General features: G+C 55.7%; 7 protein-coding genes across 7 annotated transcripts; 4 read left to right on the plus strand and 3 right to left on the minus strand.

The window, feature by feature from the left end:
* Positions 1–159: 159 nt before the first annotated feature.
* CGGC5_v013689 (putative trans-sulfuration enzyme) lies at positions 160–1,442 on the minus strand (the record flags this gene model as incomplete). Its single annotated transcript, XM_032036901.1, has 2 exons — positions 160–1,191; positions 1,245–1,442. The coding sequence occupies 2 exons, from the start codon at positions 1,440–1,442 to the stop codon at positions 160–162; spliced, it is 1,230 nt and encodes a 409-aa protein (XP_031892399.1).
* A 991-nt stretch (positions 1,443–2,433) lies between these two features.
* CGGC5_v013690 (uncharacterized protein) lies at positions 2,434–3,177 on the minus strand (the record flags this gene model as incomplete). The annotated part of the gene is made up of 4 exons (XM_066152962.1): positions 2,434–2,438; positions 2,512–2,692; positions 2,752–2,895; positions 2,953–3,177. The coding sequence occupies 4 exons, from the start codon at positions 3,175–3,177 to the stop codon at positions 2,434–2,436; spliced, it is 555 nt and encodes a 184-aa protein (XP_066007764.1).
* A 1,948-nt stretch (positions 3,178–5,125) lies between these two features.
* CGGC5_v013691 (uncharacterized protein) lies at positions 5,126–6,011 on the plus strand (the record flags this gene model as incomplete). Its single annotated transcript, XM_066152963.1, has 4 exons — positions 5,126–5,338; positions 5,730–5,776; positions 5,839–5,877; positions 5,930–6,011. The coding sequence occupies 4 exons, from the start codon at positions 5,126–5,128 to the stop codon at positions 6,009–6,011; spliced, it is 381 nt and encodes a 126-aa protein (XP_066007739.1).
* A 3,248-nt stretch (positions 6,012–9,259) lies between these two features.
* CGGC5_v013692 (uncharacterized protein) lies at positions 9,260–10,309 on the plus strand (the record flags this gene model as incomplete). Its single annotated transcript, XM_032036925.1, has 2 exons — positions 9,260–9,310; positions 9,371–10,309. 2 exons carry the CDS (start codon positions 9,260–9,262, stop codon positions 10,307–10,309), a joined length of 990 nt encoding a protein of 329 aa, XP_031892407.1.
* Positions 10,310–11,307: 998 nt separating this feature from the next.
* Positions 11,308–12,381, plus strand: CGGC5_v013693 (putative methyltransferase; the record flags this gene model as incomplete). Its single annotated transcript, XM_032036938.1, has 4 exons — positions 11,308–11,655; positions 11,738–11,748; positions 11,797–11,882; positions 11,951–12,381. The coding sequence occupies 4 exons, from the start codon at positions 11,308–11,310 to the stop codon at positions 12,379–12,381; spliced, it is 876 nt and encodes a 291-aa protein (XP_031892577.1).
* A 155-nt stretch (positions 12,382–12,536) lies between these two features.
* On the minus strand, positions 12,537–12,927 carry LSM6 (U6 snRNA-associated Sm-like protein LSm6; the record flags this gene model as incomplete). Its single annotated transcript, XM_032036949.1, has 3 exons — positions 12,537–12,562; positions 12,620–12,733; positions 12,816–12,927. 3 exons carry the CDS (start codon positions 12,925–12,927, stop codon positions 12,537–12,539), a joined length of 252 nt encoding a protein of 83 aa, XP_031892576.1.
* Positions 12,928–13,599: 672 nt separating this feature from the next.
* CGGC5_v013695 (uncharacterized protein) lies at positions 13,600–15,043 on the plus strand (the record flags this gene model as incomplete). Its single annotated transcript, XM_032036961.1, has 2 exons — positions 13,600–13,907; positions 13,972–15,043. 2 exons carry the CDS (start codon positions 13,600–13,602, stop codon positions 15,041–15,043), a joined length of 1,380 nt encoding a protein of 459 aa, XP_031892579.1.
* Between the last annotated feature and the right edge of the window lie 306 nt (positions 15,044–15,349).

A 15,349-nucleotide genomic window follows, 5' to 3' on the forward strand; every position in this document is an offset into this window, starting at 1 on the left:
GGAGATAACGACGGACGACGACGGGGAACGATAGCGAAGACGACGACAGCAGGAGCGTTGAGTACAAGGTGTAGGAATACTATTGGAGTAAGAGTACGATTGCTGCGCCCCTTCTCTTCGTATAAAGCTCTATTCTGTTCTGTGTCTGGCCATCTACATCTAAACCTTCTTCTCCTCGGCCAACTTCTTGAAACCCTGGAGCAAATCGTCCTTCAAGTCCTCCCACGCCTCAACGCCGATGCTAACACGGAGAAGTTGCTTGTCACAGCCAGGATCGCTCATTGCCCGCCACTCAATCAAGCTCTCAACACCTCCTAGCGAAGTAGCGTGGTGGAAAAGCTCCATCTTGCTCGGAAGCCTCTTCGCGTCCTCGGCATCCTTTAACCAGATGGCAAAAACGGGACCAAAACCGCCAGGCATCTGCTTCTTCAACCATTCGTCCTTCTGCAAACTAGCATGGACAACCTTGTCAACGACACTGCCGACGACACCGGTGGGGTTGTTCCTGATCTCGTCGTCAATCCAGCGAACGAGGCTGGTGGCAGACTTGCTCTGCCTCTCCACACGCAGCTCGAGCGTCCGAATTGACCGGACACCGAGCCAGCCCTCCAAGCCTCCCATGACGCTTCCGATGTAGCAACGTTCCTCAATCATGCCGCGAAGCCACTTGTCCGCGCGGGACGGGTTGACAGCCAGCACGCCGCACAACATATCCGAGTGCCCACCAAAGTACTTGGTTCCAGAGTGCATCACGATATCCGCACCAAAGTCAAAGGGGTTCTGCAGTGGCGGCGGCGCAAACGTCGCATCGACAGTCAGATAAGCCCCAACCTTGTGCGCCCTTTCGGCATAGTACGCCAAGTTACGCGCCTCGCCGGTGGGGTTCAACGGGGTCTCGACATGCAACACATCACCGGCTTCGAGCTGGTCAAGGGACGCCTCGTCGAGCTCGAGCTGCTTCAGGCCGTTGAGCTTGGTGAGAATGCGAATGACACCGTGGCAGCCGTGGTAACCGCCGCCGATGGCTACGCGCTTCGGGTTGAGGTAGACGAGCATGGCGTGAAAGGCGGACAGGCCGGAGGAGTAGGTCAGAGAGGGCCCGCCGAGGACGGAGGAGAGAACGGCCTCGAAGCGGGTTGTGTTCGGGGTGGAGTAGCGGGAGTAGACGTGAGAGTCGGCGGGCGCATTGGGCTGGCTACTTGTCAGTCTGGACAGACTCAAATGAGAAAGTGAAGGGCTCTCACGTCGGTATTGTCCCCTGGACGGAGGTCATCGGGGTTGGCACTGTACTTGAAGGTCGTCGATACGTGAATGGCCGGGGCAACCGCGCGATGGGAGCTGATGCCATCGTCGGCGTGGACGGTGCGGGTAGCGAGTGACAGGTTGCGGATGCCGTCCTCCGGGCCGGAGCCTGTGCCGTTGGCGGGAATGTCACCAGCCATTGTAATGCTGGTCCGGGATGGGATGGGATGGCGGGGCAAGTTTTGTCACTGGCTTGGAGGAAATTGTCGCGGGGTGAATGGGCGGTTGACTGGGCGTGAGGTTTCACTCGATCATGGAGTGGCAATGATCTACGACGATGAACAAGTGTTGGGAGCCGCAGTACCTTTATTCCCCATAGAAGAACAGCTGAAAGTTTGACAAGGATGCAATGACAACAGTCACCGGCGACAGAGGGGTTCTCTCTCTCCCTCGCGCGCATTTCCTCTGCCCCTCCATTACGTATCAGAAGGTGGGGTTTCACGAAGGTGAACAAATCCCGAGAAAATGGGTCCTGGTGCGACAAGTGCATGGCGGGATGCAATCTTTGCGATATCACGTCAAACAACGAAGCAGCGATTGGGAAACGTTGGCCGGTCCGACTCCGCTGGGCCTCCGGTATTCGGATCGTTTGTCAATCTGCGCCCTTGAGCTTCCGTGGCGTAAAGCTTCTGATGCTGTGATTCGTAGGGGTTATCCCGGCCACACACCTATCGTCACTCGATCTCATTCTCATTCTCATTCTCATTCACGCACATGTTGCAAGTCCGCGCAAGTCTGTGAAGTTGTATCTGTTATCATTATCATTAAGAGCTCATTCACGAGACAACCAGCCTCGAAGACGGCGAGCTCATTTTGCCGGGCCTGATTCTTGCCGCTCGTATATGCATAATGCGGCCCAGCCCGACCGGATCGTAGGCTGGCCCAACTCTAATCATGTCATAGCGAATGCGTCCCATTTCCAGGGCCCAACCCAGCCAGTAACGCCAAGATCCTGCGCCGTTCGAAATCTCGCACAGGATATCGTATGTACAAATCGAATAAACAATGCCGCACAGGATTAGCGTACTTCGGTGGTTCTGACAGAGGCCGCTGACTTTGGTCGCTCAATGTCGATTGTGCCAAGTTCCTGACCTCCGCTCTGTCCGCGCTTTCGTCCGGTCAGGAAGCGGGTCACACTTGCGTTTGGGGAATTAGCGCTCTGCTCCTTGTGGTCAGAGTCACCGAAGCGCGAGAACAGGCCGCGCTTACGGCTGGGCTGTTGCTTGTGGTCGTCCAGGCCGACATCCTCAAAGCCCTCGTCGGCAGTGGGAAGGTCCCTGTCGGACCTTCTGTCAATCGCGGATCGAGGCAGGCGCGGGAATCGTGCGGAGTCGAGGCTCTGGCGTTGGGGGAGATCGGTCTGGGGGATTGGGGAGCGTGCTGAGATGTCCTGCAGGTAAGCTGCGGTCAGCGGTAGTGTCACGATAACCTCGCATAGATGCAACGCACGAAAGACCGTCTGTAGGAATCGAACGACTCTCTCGAGATGGAGAAGTGCTCAATCTCGCCGCTGTCGGTGCGAGTGTCTGTAGAGTTGCGACCCGAGCCGAGGTACTTGCGCGGCCACAGTCCCTTTTCCTCAGTTGGAGATGGCTGCATAGGTGCATTAGCGATGTCTCAAGCACGCCTGAAGATCAAGTGCAAACAAACAGGGAGGTAGACACCGCTATCGTTGACAACGCTCATCTTGTATTCGCCGTTGTCCTGGCTCTTGGATGTTCTCACGCTCAACGAAGACGAGGCCTTGGAGCCCACGGTGTCCTGCTTCTCGAAGCCGGGATGCGACGGGTTCTCGCCATCTGTGCGAGCGGTGTCGTCTGGAGTAAAGGTTGCTGGACCCGGGCGACGGGCGAATGGGTTGCGGATAGTAGGCATGGTGGATGGAGGGGTGGCGGGAACGTCGGAAAGTGCTTTTCGAATGGGCAATGCTCGTTATAAGGCGATGAGATGGTGGTTCGAAGACGGGTAATCGTGCCGGGGCGGGTTATAAGTCGGAGAGCGGTGTGCGAGAAAAGTCAAGAGCGGATGTTTAAGCTGTGTCCGGCGTTCGAGGGTGATGCTGGCAGCTTTGTGTTTGCAAAGGAATAAAGCAGTGGAGCCGGAAGGGCGGGGTGGTAGCAAGGACGTGGATAGACGGGACGGTGATGAACTATATGGGAAGTCTTAACCGTCCGGGCTGCTAGGCCTTGTGTATGGTTGGTCGAGGTTGACGGGTGTGTCTTGGTTTTGGTGTCTAGTAGTGTATTGCAAGTTGCCCGTTCCAAGGGTCTCTCGTCTTGGTGTACAGTAAGGCGGTGGCTTGGTTGCACGACTCGAACTTGGATTGGTCTGGGGCGGGGAGATGGATTTGGTTTGTGGAGGAGAGTTGAGGCGCAAGGCGAAGCAGAAGCAGGAGGTGCGGGTTCCGAGTGTGGCTGTAAGCAGAGGGTGCAGAGGGTGTAGTTGATGAGGACCTCAGACGATGACGAGATGATTAGACGACAAGGTAGTACGGTAGGTAGGAGGCACGGAAGTTGGAAAAATGAAGAGACCCGGAAGGCAGGAACCATATCATCGGGCGGGAACCTGCAGGTTTTGGGCAGTGGCTTCCCTCATCCCTTGTCTTTGGCATGTCTCCGGTCTTGCTTCTTTTTTCCCCTCCCGTCTGTTCCTCTCTCCCCGCCTGTTACGGCAATGGGACTGCACTCCATTCACTTGCAGGAAGCGGTACGCACTACTGCCCCTCAGGGACTAGGGAAGGGGCAGTTTTTGCAGACTTGAAGGTGACGAATGACCTTCTTGCAGCTGCATCTATTGGATCATGAGGTAACGGCACCACTCCGGACCTCGCCTCAACGGGGTCCTTACTTAGTAAGGTACGGTACTACACAGTAAGTAAAAGGTTCCAATCTTTAGGGGACCTGGTTTGGCCCGAGCAGACCCGTCGTCGAATATCTCACGTAGAGCGACGGACGGGAATGATGGATTCCTGCCGCGGGGAGACGGGAAACTTGGTAACTTGGAAGGAAGCGCAACTGCACCGGCGAGAAGACTTGTCTATGGACGGCCCGGGCACTCGGACGCACCGAGCCTGCTGCGAAAGCTTTTTGTAAGGTAGGTACGTAGTAGGATAGAGTACGGATACTTGTGGATGGCAAGGGCACCTGGGTCGGCAAGGCACAATGACATGTGTTTGTCCCATGTTTTCCCTGGCCGTCCGTCAGCCGCCAACCCAACCACCCTAAAAGGCCCAAGGTTCGTCGGATCGCTACGCAGCGCCACGTTGGAGGCCACGCTGATTGCATCAGACGCAAGGTACCTCGCCCTTGGGTAGGTAAGCCCAGCCCGCCTTGCCTTGCAGAGACCCTGCCCTCCCGTCCGCAAAGATGGGGTGACGCTTGCCGTCATCCACCACGTCCGTACAGCGCTATCCCCGCTACGGCATGCCCTCTCTGTCCTCACTGCCCTGATTATTCTGGCTCCAGCGGTTAAAATGGTCCCACCCAAGAACGACCATCCATCGTGGAGTTGCTGAGAGGCCGAGACCAAGTCACGGGTCCAGACTCGCTTTTTCCAAGACCGCCATCGCTGCCTTTCTTCAGTCCTATCTGCACGGAGCAGTCACTCACAAGCATCGCAGTGCCCTACAGTACGAGGTCCCGCGTTCCACATCGTACAAACGGTGCGCCCCCGGATGCCTCGGCACCGGGTTTGAAGGAAGTCAGCGCGATCGGCACGCCGGTTTTCCATTCTGCACCCAATGCCACCGCGGACCTGCATCATGTCCGTCCAGCCGTTCCTGATTGACCGCGTCGGAGTCTGATGCGCATCCCGCGCCTATCAGATGGATGACGCTTTCATCGGCATCCACTTCCTTCCCCCAACTCGCCCGCTCACCACTTTCCCGAACGGGGAACTTCTTCGGTCAGTCGCCGGGAGCCATATTCTCGCTTTCCGGCGCCAGCTTGACGGTATCGACGAAAATTTGGAATCCTGGAATGCCGTCCAGCACGTGATCAGCACGCCGGTCAACGGGGATGCCGGTGTCGCACACCAAGTCAGCCGGTCGGAACACCCCTGGCATACAGAGAGAGTATCGTCCAATCCGAAAATTGAACGGGAAGGAGTCGTCATATACCACACCGGAGGAAGGCCATCTTATGAACGAATTGCACCGACGAAGGTCTGGTCGGAATGACCGACTTTCCGCCAATTGAGGGGAGTCTCACGCCTTCTTAACCAGAAAGCCGGACGCTGTTTTTTCAGGTACGGCTTTCTGGTTGAGAACTTTACCGTCATCGACGATTCCATGCAACATCGGACGCAAGCGGAAGTAACACCTTCCAACACCGTACCGAATTGACTCGAGATCATATCTACTTCCCCCTCCGCCGCCGCGCGACTATTCTCGTTGACGCCGACGATGGCCTCACTCACTTGACCTAAAGGCTGTGTTTGTCGTAGCGGCGGCGCTTCAATCTTCGAAAAAGCTTGAGTAAGCTGCCGAAGACCACACCCTATTTTCGCCGACGCATGGCAGTTTCTTAGCAGCGGCAGCAAAAAATGGCTTGCTAGTACCCTCCGGATTGAGTTATCGTGAGAAGGCAGCCCCGCGTTATGGTTCCTGTCCGGCTGATCGAGTGCGCAGGCGCCCCAACCCATCGTTGCAGACATGGCGTAGCTACATACTTGCGTTTCGACAGCCGACGGCGGCAGCTCCCTTGGCTTGAAAGATAAGGTGCCAGGATGTCGGCTCAATAGGCGGCTGGTGCCATATATTGCAAGTAACGAGTCGGATTGACGCGACGCTGGAACGGACAGTTAGAAAACTCTGGCGAACAATCTGTTCATGACCTTCTTGTTCCTGTCCTTGCCAACCAAGAGTGGTACCGCTCAGCAAAAGCCGCATTGGGACTGATCTACTGGGCTTGCTGTGGAACACTTCTTTGTCGTGAGACGATCACAAAAGCTTTCGGCGAGGCTACGTTGGTTGGTTGGCAGTCGCTTCTCAACGTCGAACATCAAGCGCGACAAGGCCTGCCATCGGCGACGCGACTAATCGTCGTCTTTGTTACCCTCTGATCGTAACCACCTGGCTGCCGTGATCATTGGTGTTGCCGTCAGCGGCTCACAATCTGACGGTCGCGTGCGTTTTACTGGCATAGTCAACCCGTGTTTCCGTCGTTTACCCAGGCTGCAGCTTGGATGGACCTGCGTGGAAAATTCACCGAACATCTACGCAGACAAAGAAATGGGCCTGCTATTCTCCTGAGGACCTTGAACTGCCCCGAATGTCGACCTGGCATCACAGACGCCTCGACTAAAAATCTGGAACCGAAGCAGATCATGAAATATAGTGCATCGTTTTGGTTCCCGGTGATTCTCGTGGAAATGTCCTGGCATGTCATGTCAGGACCTTACGATGGCTGCCTCCACAGTTTGTGACAACCCCATGGCCGTGGTTCTGGGAGCTTGACAAACAACAAGCCTCATGGCATATCAATTTGTCAATTTCAAACTTGGTTTTGGACCACTTGGTTGCCGTCGACGTGCTCCGATGGTCTACTCGGATTGCATGGCGCTGAGACGCAGGTAATTTCCAAGCGTCCGTGGGAAGGACGAGCCAGTGGCGCCTACGAACCGCATTGACATCAAGCGCCGAGTCAAATCAACTCAAGCAACCCACCTGGCCCAGGAGGCCTTCAACTTGGGCATCGTGCCATCTCACTGCGGTAACGGGACGACGTCTGTTCTCCTCAGTCTTCACTATGGAGCCACATGGTGGCGCGCTAGGCCGGCGCCATGGTATCCAAGCAGCTAAGAAAAGAAGCATATGATTTGATCGACCGTCGAGTGTCCGAGCAGAGCAGACGACTTGCGATGGACTGCTAACGGTCGTCACAAGCAGAGATGCTCAAACACTCCTCCTCGCCGCTAGAGTCGCACTCGATCGTACCCTGCACGTCGCTCGCCAAGGCCAATCGTTGTTTTCAGGTCGAAGCCCTCTGTGCTCCACACGCAATGCGATGCTATGTAGAGCACACACACTGCCGCATACTGCAACATGCGGGAGTCAGACTGGAGATCAACCCGAAAGTGAGATCTCCAGGGGTACCGCGACCGAAGCGGCCCCCGAGGCTGTGCATCGCGTTGCTGCCGGTTCCTGCGTTAAACCGCCCGCTTCTCAACTGGCGTGGGCCGCATTCAAGTCTAAGGTTCCTTTGCAGCATTGCGAGAAGGCAGCACACCAGATGAGGTACGCCAGCAGCCGGCCGGAAAGCGTGGCCAGTTGAGTCGCATGTCAGGCCCCAAGTTTCCAGCGGCCTGGGAATGCAAAGTGACACGGAAACTCTAGAATCAAACACGTTCACGTCAAGACAAAAGCGCACAGAGCCGTGGCAGCCAGCGAACAATACTCAATATCACGAGAACGTGGCAGAGGGCGGCTTCACTCTTGCCGCAAACATGCATGACAAACACAGCACCCACCCTAAGCCAAGATGCTGCGTGGGAGCGAGCAGCTTCTCGTGGGTCCCGGTCTGGAAATCAGGTGTGGCTTGCCTGCCGCGCTTCCTTCGGCGCTAAATCAGCAGCTAAGGCTACCCGTCCCGTACCTTACATTCCGCAAACGGCCATTTGAGACCTCTTTCTGTCGTGGCACACTGCGAATGCTTCTCTTCCAGAGTCTGGCGAATCCCCCCGCAGCTTTCAGTGGCGTCACACTACGCATTCGCACCTCAACTCAGCGAGCGTTCGCCGTGCCCAACTTGTCAACCCAGATCAGAGCATTCCGACATGGCGGCGACCCGGCTCAGTGCTGTTGGCCGAGTGTGAGCCTCTTCAAGACGCCATCAGCCCAACGCAAACGGGCATAGTGTCTTGTCGCGATCCGCGACATGGGATCTAGATGGAGGAGCAGGGATGATCCAGACTTCCTCTCTGCAGCGGACTATGAGTACGAGAACAGCGCTCAGGAATCGCCCGCGGCCTCGATACCACCACACCAGACCTTCAGTGCCCCTTGATGGAGGAGGACGTGGACGTTTATGGTAGTACATGCTCAACCTCGCACGTCCTCGGCCGGTGGTCTCTTCCTCCGTACCCTCAGTAATCCTCCCATCTCCACTTCGGCAACAGACGTCGCCCAGCCACTGTCGACACACTCTGCCCGAGACGGACGATGGTCCACGGTTGCCGTCAGTCTAGTCCCAGTCCAGCGCTTTCGAGGTTCAGGTCTGGGCCTTGCGTATGTTCTCCCCATCGTAGACGGTGCAAGCGATGTGATGAGTTGTGTTTGCTGCTGCTAGCCGTGTACCCTGTTTCATACAAAACCTGCTGCCACCCTTCCGACCATTCACACCCTGGACACTGCTTCCCACATGGGTTTTGTTTCCTCTTCACCGCCGAGGGTTTAATATCTGCCGTTGCCTTCTGAATACGAGGTTGCTTTTGTGTGCTGCTCGTCTTGACTAATACTCAACGGAGTTGCAGTCGTTTTGGTCTGGTTTGAGTACCAACCCTTCGTCACCTTGTTCCGACATCATCGCCTCGAGCCGCCGAACACGACAATCCGGCATAATATTGTCTAAGGTGTTGGGGTTGATTTTCTTTCCTTCCTTTGAAAGACACGGTGCCTGTCCCGGCTGTATTCACTACCAGCAACACCGGTTGGGCTAATTGCGTGCCACTTACACCGTTCATCCGAAGTGCCACCTGCCGCATTCGAAAAAGGGTCTGGCCGAAAGCAGAAGAGGCGGACGTCACAACAACCAACCTCAGTCCGAAAAGACTTTTTTTCTTCACTTCTTTCATCGCCTCAAGTAGACCGGCGCAGCGCTCCGATCATTCACCATCACCACTTTTCATCTGATCTCAATCACCACCTCCTGCCCCCTGCTCGGCCACTGAGCGTATCTCATCGATCATCACCTTACTCACCGTTCTATCCCGAATTCAGTCATAAGAAAACACCATCAAGATGGGCGGAAGATTTTTCGTGGATTGGGAGCTGTGGCAGCAGATGACCTTCGTATGTTTCCCAGCTGAGTTGTCCTTCATGATCTGCAACATATCTAACGGTTGCTTCTAGGTCCTTGCATGTGCCATCGCCGTCGTCTTCGCCATTGGCTTTGTCAAGCTATGGTGGACGAATCGTTACATGGCGAAACTTGAGATTATCGATGCCGAAAAGCGAGCTCACGCCTCTGAGATGGAATCAACCGGTCTTCCTCCCCCGCGAAAGCAGTCCGACATCCCCTTCGGCGTCCGAGCTATCCAGTCTGGTATCGAGGTCGATGGCATCTGGATTTCTCGTCCTGGCACCCCCGCTACCGACTCTCCCCCGAACTCGGCCAAAGGCAAGGGCAAGTACGTCGCTCAAGCTCCCGTCTCGCCTTCCTCTCCCACGAACTCCGATCCTTTCAACTCTCCGGCATCGTCTTCTCGTGGCGGCAATAACTATGGCCCCCAGACCTATCGCCCCAAGTCCATGTCTTCTCAGGGTCGCGTCACAAGTCAAGCAGATGCTTTGAGACGTCTGGAGGGTGAGCCCAGTGCCAATGTGACATACCAGACATACCAGCCTCGCGGAGCCGGAGCCGCGGCCATGCACGACGACGAGTATGGCCCAACCGATCGTATTTCCGGGGACTATGGCGTCGACGTCAGAGTCCCTATTCGCCCACCTCCTGTCAACCGTCACCTGAACAACGCTCGCGGAGGTGGCAGCCCTCCTCAGCCCAAGGTCACTGGCGTTCGTTCATTTTCCGGAAGCCTTCAAATCCCCAACAACGGCAAGAAGGGTTACTCTACTGTCCCCCAGGGTTCCCCTGGTGGCGAGTTTTCCGACCCCTTTGCGAGCCCAAGTCGCTCGCCGGTCACCACTCCCGGTGCCGACCACGCCCTTTTGCCTTCTCAACAGGGGCACCACGTTACGTTCGCGCCCGATGAGTACATTACCGCCCACCACGACCATCACCGCCACCCCAGCGACGGCAGCAGTGGAAGCAGCAGCAGCAGCCGGAGCTAAAGCACCACGCTGTTCAGGAAGATTCAGGCTGAGGACAGTACATGATGAACAGCATTGGTTGGCACAGCGAGTTACTTTTTCAATGTCTTGAGGCATTTTCTTTTCTTCAACTTGGAATTCAAATAACAATGTATCATTAGTAGAACTGCCAATGCTGGGCAGGGTAGATGGAAAAGGACAAGGAATCTTAGCGCCTAACAAAAAGGAGGCTCCCCAAAGGCGTTTGAGGATTGTAAAAATATCTACGGGCGGGGTTACAAGCAGGAGAGACAGCGAGGGAAGGAGGGAAACAGCAGACGATCGGAAATGCGATGGAATCCATCGTCAGGCCTCTAAAATGGAAGGGGCACCGACTATCCTTAACAACATCAATCACATAGAAAGAATAAACAGAAGAATCAAGAACAATTGCCGTGCAGGTTCAGTGATTCTTCGATCAGTCTCTTTTCGCTCTCGGATGCGTTGACTGCTTGGACTTGTGAGAAGAAAGCGTGGTGTCAAGGCTGGGGGGTCAAGCAGCATAAAGTAAGCCCAATAGTAAGCCTGTAACGTCATGTATGTATCCTTGCACCTGGCAAGCGCATTTTCGGCTCCCACCATTGTATGAGGTGCCTTTCTCTTTGCTCCGTTCTTCGGCGCAACCTCCGCGATTTCGGCACCGGCCGCCGGATATGCCCAACTCCACGCCTCCCATGGGTCCCCTCCTTCGCTTGGCCCCTGCCTCCCTACCCACCCCACGCTGGCATGAGTGGCTCAACGGACATGACGTGCGCCGCCGATGAAGGATCCTTGGCCTTGAGGGATATCAACGTGGACATCTGAGCTTTCCCGCGACTACTTTTCCCTTCCGAGAGTATCTATCTATTCCGTCTGTGCACGTAGAATCTCGGCTTTTGGAGTCATTACATGCTGGCCATCGCCTAGACTGTCGACTGTCTAGCGTTAAACATTCGGATCTAGCCTTTTTCTTGGAGATATAGAAAGGCGAACAAACCGACATGTCTCCCACGGAACTTCACCCCGGTACCAAGGGTTTCTCGGACGCGGCCTCATATGACGCGTACCGGCCCTCTTACCCGCCCGAGGCGACGCAGCGGTTCCTGTCGCATCTGAAGATTGCCGACTTTGCACATGCCAATGTTCTCGACCTGGCGGCGGGCACGGGCAAATTGACAGAGGTTCTGGCCGCTAGGCACGAGAGCTTCAATGTCGTGGCTGTGGAGCCTCATGCGGAGATGCGCGCAGAGCTGGAGAGGAAGGCGTTGAAGGGCACGGTGGTGAGGGATGGGTTTGCGGCCAAGGTGCCATTGGAGGAGGAGTGGGGCGATGCGTGTGTTGTTGGACAGGTCAGTCTCCCGTTCCCTCTCAGGCTCGACTTGAGACACTTTGGCTTCAAATGATTCACCGCTGACATGACCTTATGAACAGGCTTTTCACTGGTAAGGGAGCGTGAGGAGTTGCCGTTGGCAAGATACTGACACCGACAGGTTCGCAAACGAGGATGCTCTCAAGGAGATCCACCGCGTCTTGAGACCTACAGCTGTGCTGGGTTTGATCTGGAATATTGAAGACTGTAAGACCTTCTCCATTACGATATCCGCTCACGAATTAAAGGATTTTCCCAGCTGACAATGGCGATAGACAACAAGCCAAAGCATTGGCAAGCCAGCACGCCATGGGAGCAGTCACTAAACGAGCTGGTCTTTAGCCTTGGCACCGACGGCCAGCCCCGCTTCCGCGACTTCGTCTGGAAAGACGTCTTTGACCGGCAGCTCGACCCGAACCCGCTCAAGGCCGTCAAGGACGTTGTGCTCGAGGGTGGGCGGAAGATGCCCCTCTTCAGCGTTCCTGTTGGCGAGGAAAAGGTGCCCTTCACCGTCTGGCTTACGCCCGAGGCGGTGTGGAACCGTATCCGTACGCTGAGCCAGATTGCTGTGCTGGAGGGCGCGGCAGCCGAGGGTTTCAAGGACAGGTTTGATGAGATTCTGGCGGGAGAGACGGTCGAGAAGAATGAGAAGGGGGAGGTTGCGCTGCATGGCGTCACATATTTCGCGTGGACTTCGAGGTTGTGATTGGTGACCGATGAGCTGGGAACTGAGGGTATATTTCATGCTTGGTAGATTTTTGTTTTTGTGTGATGAGCGTCTTCGACGAGTATCATCTGCAGACGCAGTGCCCAGCTTCAGCCCCCCGCGTAGCCATCATCAAATTCTCATCCTCCTTTCCCTCACGAGTCCGCGGAGATGTACATGACTGTACAACATTCATCAGCATGATAATTCCAAAGCTGCTGGGACAGTTTTGACTCACCGTTGTTTCCTCTCACAAACGCGTCGCCGTACGCCCGCCTCTTGACGCCGTTGACGTACTCCTCAGTCTTTTCCAGCGCGATGTTCATGTAGCCGTCAACAGACTGCAGCTCACCTGTCGAGCGTGTTAGCTCCCCAAACCAAGTCATACACGCAGATGCCGAGTATTTCCAGCCTCAACATGACCAATCACTCACCCTTGTAGACGACGCCCGAGTTGAGCTTCACAGTGACGGGGTTGCCAATGATGTCGCTGAGGAAGCTGGAGGGGTCCTTACCCTCGCCCTGGCTGATGTTTCCGTTCTCCATTGTGAAGCTCTTTGCTCCGGAATAAGGTGAGGTTGATGGAGGCGATCGGTGGGTATAAGGTGCAGTCGGCAGTGATGAGTGAGTGAGTGAGTGAGGCTGATGGATCCTGGCACTGGATGCGTTGACGATGTTTCGAAGATTGCTGGCTGGCAAACAGCTGGCGCCGATGCGGTTGACGGCCAAAGCGGGGCTGGTGGAAGGCACCTGCACTGGTCGCTCCAAAAGATAGGTACTCAGGTAGGTCCCAGGATGGTTCGCACTGTAAGGCTACCTGGGCAGCGCACACCCCACGGTCTGAAATGTGCAGCAGGCAACTGCAGGTGGGGTCCAGCAATCAATTCTTGCGCTCTCACCACGGAAACACACCACACCACACTGCAGCGACCGCCGCCCCCCAACACAATGCGCGCGCCTTCCAATTCATTCTCGGGGCGCATGGCCGTGATGCTCTCTCCTGCCGCCTCTTTTCTTCCGGCATAGCCCCCGAGCTTTCCGTTTCTTTCTACGTTGTCGAAAACTGCCCTTCCAAAAAACCCCCAGCCGTTGGCTACTGTATCTTTTCGTCCGTCGGCTTTTCATCGACCCTCCTGTTGGCCCCTGCAACGCAACTTTGATCGCATCGCATCACCTTTTTGTTTTTCTCCAACAAAATCGAAAACCAGCCGCGCCACGATGGCAGACGCAGCGAAGCCGAAAAAGCGCTTGCCATTCAAGCCGACTGCTTTGCGCCAGAAAGCTGCACCGAAACCAGTGGTCAATAATAGCGACGATGAGGACAACGATGACGGGATTAGCCTCTTCAACCGTGGCGCCAGCGTCTTCGAGCAAGAGCGACTGGAGCAGGAACGACAGCGCAAGCGCAAACAGGCTGAGCGGGAAAAGAGCTCGCAAGCCCCTTCTCCCGCGAAAAGGGGCTCCTCACCAAGACGAGCAAGCGAAGATCCGTTCCACGAAACCTACCACCAGCATGAGGATCTCAGGTACCACCATCCCTCTCAAGCCTCGCGCCACCCCTCCATGATGCTGATCTGTCCACCGTAGCAGAGGCCCAGACACACCGCCGTCAAAACGTTCCCGTACAAGCGACGAGTCCCCAGAGTCGAGGATAAAGCCGTCGCCTTCCAAACGAGCCGGTAACGAGACCCCATCCAAGCGAATGACACGCGCCGCTGCTTCCCGAACGCCGCGCAAACAGGAACCTTTGCCATCGAAGCCTGTCATTTCGATCGACGATAGCGACGACGACGAGGATGATATTTACGATGCGTCTCCCATCCGCAAAACCGTTCCTGAGGACCGTGATCCCTCTCCTTTGGTAATAGACGACGACGACGATGATCCATTCGAAGAAAAGAATCCCGCTGCCACGGAAGACGACGACGATGAGATGGCGGAGTACATTCGAGCGGCAAAAGAGCGGAAAGAAGCTCAAGAGAGGCTGGCGAGGGAACAGAGCGAGGACGCGAAACAGGTAGTGGTCATCTTCGTCACCTCTGACATACCCGGCGTCGTCAGCAAGCAGTTCAAGTTCACCCTGTCCAAACCGATCAAGGTTCTCCGCAACGCATGGATAGACGTGCACAGCGGACGACTGGACCTTCCTCAGTCAGAGATAAATGAGGTTTTCCTCACCTGGCGCGGGCACAGGCTCTACGACTTGACAACCCTCTATAGTCTCGATCTACAGGGAGAGTATCGCAAGACAGCTGGTGGGCAAGACGGTTTCAAGGAAGACTGGACAAAGGTGCACATGGAGATGTGGACACCGGCGCTGTGGGAGGAACATGAGAGGCAAGTGGCGAGGCAACGCAGGCATGACCGCGGGGAGTACTCCGACGACGAAGACGGAGACGGGGGTGACGAGGTCGTAGAGGCCGAGCCCGAGGAGCAGAAGATCAAGGTTCTACTCAAGACCAAGACGGACGAGCCCCTCAAGACATCGGTGCGACCATCCACAAAGATCGGAACGATTATGGAACTGTTTCGCAAGATGCGTGGTTTGGCGCCTGATGCTCCCATCACGCTCATGTTCGACGGTGATGAGCTTGAAGAGGATGTTACCGTCGCGGATGCTGACATTGGCGACATGGAGACGATCGAGGTCTACATAAGATGAGGGCCTTCCTCTAATGCCCGTCTACCACTAACGTGAAACGTGCAGATGGTGAGACTAGGGCCACGATTGCCGGTGACGAGCAGTGGATTTTGTTCGAGATACCCAGGGAGTCTGAGCGAGTGTCATAGGATAGCTCTGTGGACGTGCTTGGCAGAGCTGGAGAGGCGTTGGGAAAAGTCATTTCCATATCCATCTCTGCGTGAATCTAATAGCAACTGATCCAATGATATCTACTGCGGGTGACTTCAATCATGAATTTCTACGATCTCTTGAGTTAGCATCGCAGAAGAGGTCTAGACCAAGGCC

The sequence above is a fragment of the Colletotrichum fructicola genome (genome assembly GCF_000319635.2).
Source record: "Colletotrichum fructicola Nara gc5 chromosome Unknown KSG_Nara_v1_contig08, whole genome shotgun sequence".
Taxonomy (NCBI): domain Eukaryota; kingdom Fungi; phylum Ascomycota; class Sordariomycetes; order Glomerellales; family Glomerellaceae; genus Colletotrichum; species Colletotrichum fructicola.